The sequence below is a fragment of the Echinops telfairi genome, unplaced genomic scaffold (assembly GCF_000313985.2).
Source record: "Echinops telfairi isolate 266 unplaced genomic scaffold, ASM31398v2 ScPeMD7_60;HRSCAF=208, whole genome shotgun sequence".
Taxonomy (NCBI): Eukaryota; Metazoa; Chordata; class Mammalia; order Afrosoricida; family Tenrecidae; genus Echinops; species Echinops telfairi.
The window spans coordinates 2,034,232-2,036,350 of record NW_022103958.1 but is presented as its reverse complement, the minus strand read 5'-3'; the positions used below and the strand labels follow the sequence as shown (position 1 = coordinate 2,036,350).

Sequence of the window (2,119 nt, the reverse complement as noted above, 5' to 3'; positions counted from 1 at the left end):
GTGCCTAATAACCCCTAAGAGAGAGCTTGTTTCAAAAGCAGACCGAGTGCTTATACGGAATAAGAACTGAACAAATGTTTAAAATCAAACAAATGAATAACTCTTTAAAAATAGCAAGAGAGATGGAATGTTTGGCTTGATGGGTGGTTTAAGGGATTTGTTTGAACACTCATGACTATGTTACCTCATCTGAAATGAATGAACAGATTGCTGTATGGTGATAAGATTGTCAGAATGTGTTTATTTCACTATGCATGCCAAACAACAGTTAACATCTATTTTGAAGTACTGTGATTATTCATTGTTTCCCTAACACAGAAGTAATTTTATTGGTGCTTTTTATATTTTTCAGCCAAATTAATTATCTCTTTGGAGTTTGTCCTGCTAAGCTAATTCCATGGGAAAAATAAATAATGTCACTGTGTTCGTTTTCTGGGGACTTTCTCAGAACCCAGTGGTTGAAGAAGTTTGTTTTGTGGTGTTTTCTTTCTTCTATGCAATTATTCTTCTGGGAAACCTTCTCATCATGCTGACAGTACGTGTGGGCAACCTTTTCATGTTTCCAATGTATTTCTTTCTCAACTATTTGTCTTTTGTCGATATCTGCTACTCCTCCGTTATAATTCCCAACATGATCGTTGACTTTTTAGCCAAGAGTAAAACAATCTCGTATGTGGGGTGCATGTCTCAAATCTTTGGGCTACATTTCTTTGGCTGTACTGAGATCTTCATCCTTATTGTCATGGCCTATGATAGGTATGTGGCCATTTGTAAACCTTTACACTATATGATCATAATGGACCAGAACAGATGCAATACATTGTTACTGGGGGCATGGGTAGGTGGGTTCTTACACTCCATTATCCAGGTGACTTTGGTGGTCCAGCTACCCTTTTGTGGACCAAATGAGATTGACCACTACTTTTGTGATATCCATCCTGTCTTGAAACTGGCCTGCACAGATACTTACATTGTTGGTATTGCTATGACAGCCAACACTGGGACCATTGTTCTGAGGAGCTTTATTGTCTTGTTAATCTCCTACACTGTCATCCTGGTGTCCCTCAGAAAGCAGTCAGCTGAGGGCAGGCGCAAAGCTCTCTCCACTTGTGGCTCTCACATTGCTGTGGTCGTCATCTTTTTTGGTCCCTCTACTTTCATGTACATGCGCCCTGATATGACCTTTACTGAGGATAAGATGGTGGCTGTATTTTACACCATCATTACCCCCATGTTAAATCCCCTAATTTATACACTTAGAAATGCAGAAGTGAAAATTGCAATGAAAAAACTGTAGGATAGGAGGGTTTTCTGGAACATAATGGCAAGTAGTATGAAATAATGATAGTTTTAGCGGATGATTTTGATGTTTTTTTGTAAGCTCAACTATTAAATGATGTAACCAACACCAACCTTACACGTGGTTGGGAGAAACAAATGAAAACTAACTCATTCTACAGATGTGCATATCGATATAATAATTAAATGTATTCCAATATTTCATTATCAGTTAATTTATGAATATATCTAAGCCCTAGAAGTCTTATGAAACTAAAAATGTAATCATGATAATATTTAGCATTTCTGTTTTCTCCTCCACCACAGTGCCTTTTTTCATTAAATAGTAAAAATCTATTTAGTGTTTAGAACAGTGATGCTGTATGAATGGCAACAAAAATAATAATACAAACAAATTAGTTATAATCTAAGATATAGCAGGCTGATAAAAATCCCACTACAATCTATAATCTTGTGGAAACTAAACCTATAATGCAAGGGGTGGGAGGGGAATGGCACAAAGTATGAAAAAATAATAAAACACAAGCTTAAAAATTGAAATATATGTTTTCAGCTCTGTTCTTTGGGAGAAAGAAAAGGCAAAACCAAAAAGAACCGACACTTACTACTTTCTGCCAGACTCATTTTCTTTGCCCAAACACTGATACTACTAGAGTAGTGCTTACATTTTATAAGCCCTTCAATATACTGCTGCTAACTAATTCTAACTTTTATCTGGAATCTGTAGCCATGAATCCTGGTTAATATAAAATGACTTGAAAAATCTGAAGGAGTTGAATAAAAATAAACTATCTTGGGCTTTAAAGATGACTTTGCTCCT

The 2,119-nt window shown here is 36.1% G+C and overlaps 1 protein-coding gene across 1 annotated transcript; it reads left to right on the top strand.

Moving 5' to 3' along the window:
* The first annotated feature begins 397 nt into the window (after positions 1–397).
* LOC101656190 (olfactory receptor 4S2-like) lies at positions 398–1,297 on the top strand. Its single transcript, XM_004708379.1, has one exon. It carries the CDS (start codon positions 398–400, stop codon positions 1,295–1,297), a length of 900 nt encoding a protein of 299 aa, XP_004708436.1.
* Positions 1,298–2,119: the final 822 nt, after the last annotated feature.

Excerpts from the sequence above, each read along its gene's own strand:
- LOC101656190 (XM_004708379.1), top strand. The coding sequence starts at position 398 with ATGGGAAAAATAAATAATGTCACTGTGTTCGTTTTCTGGGGACTTTCT.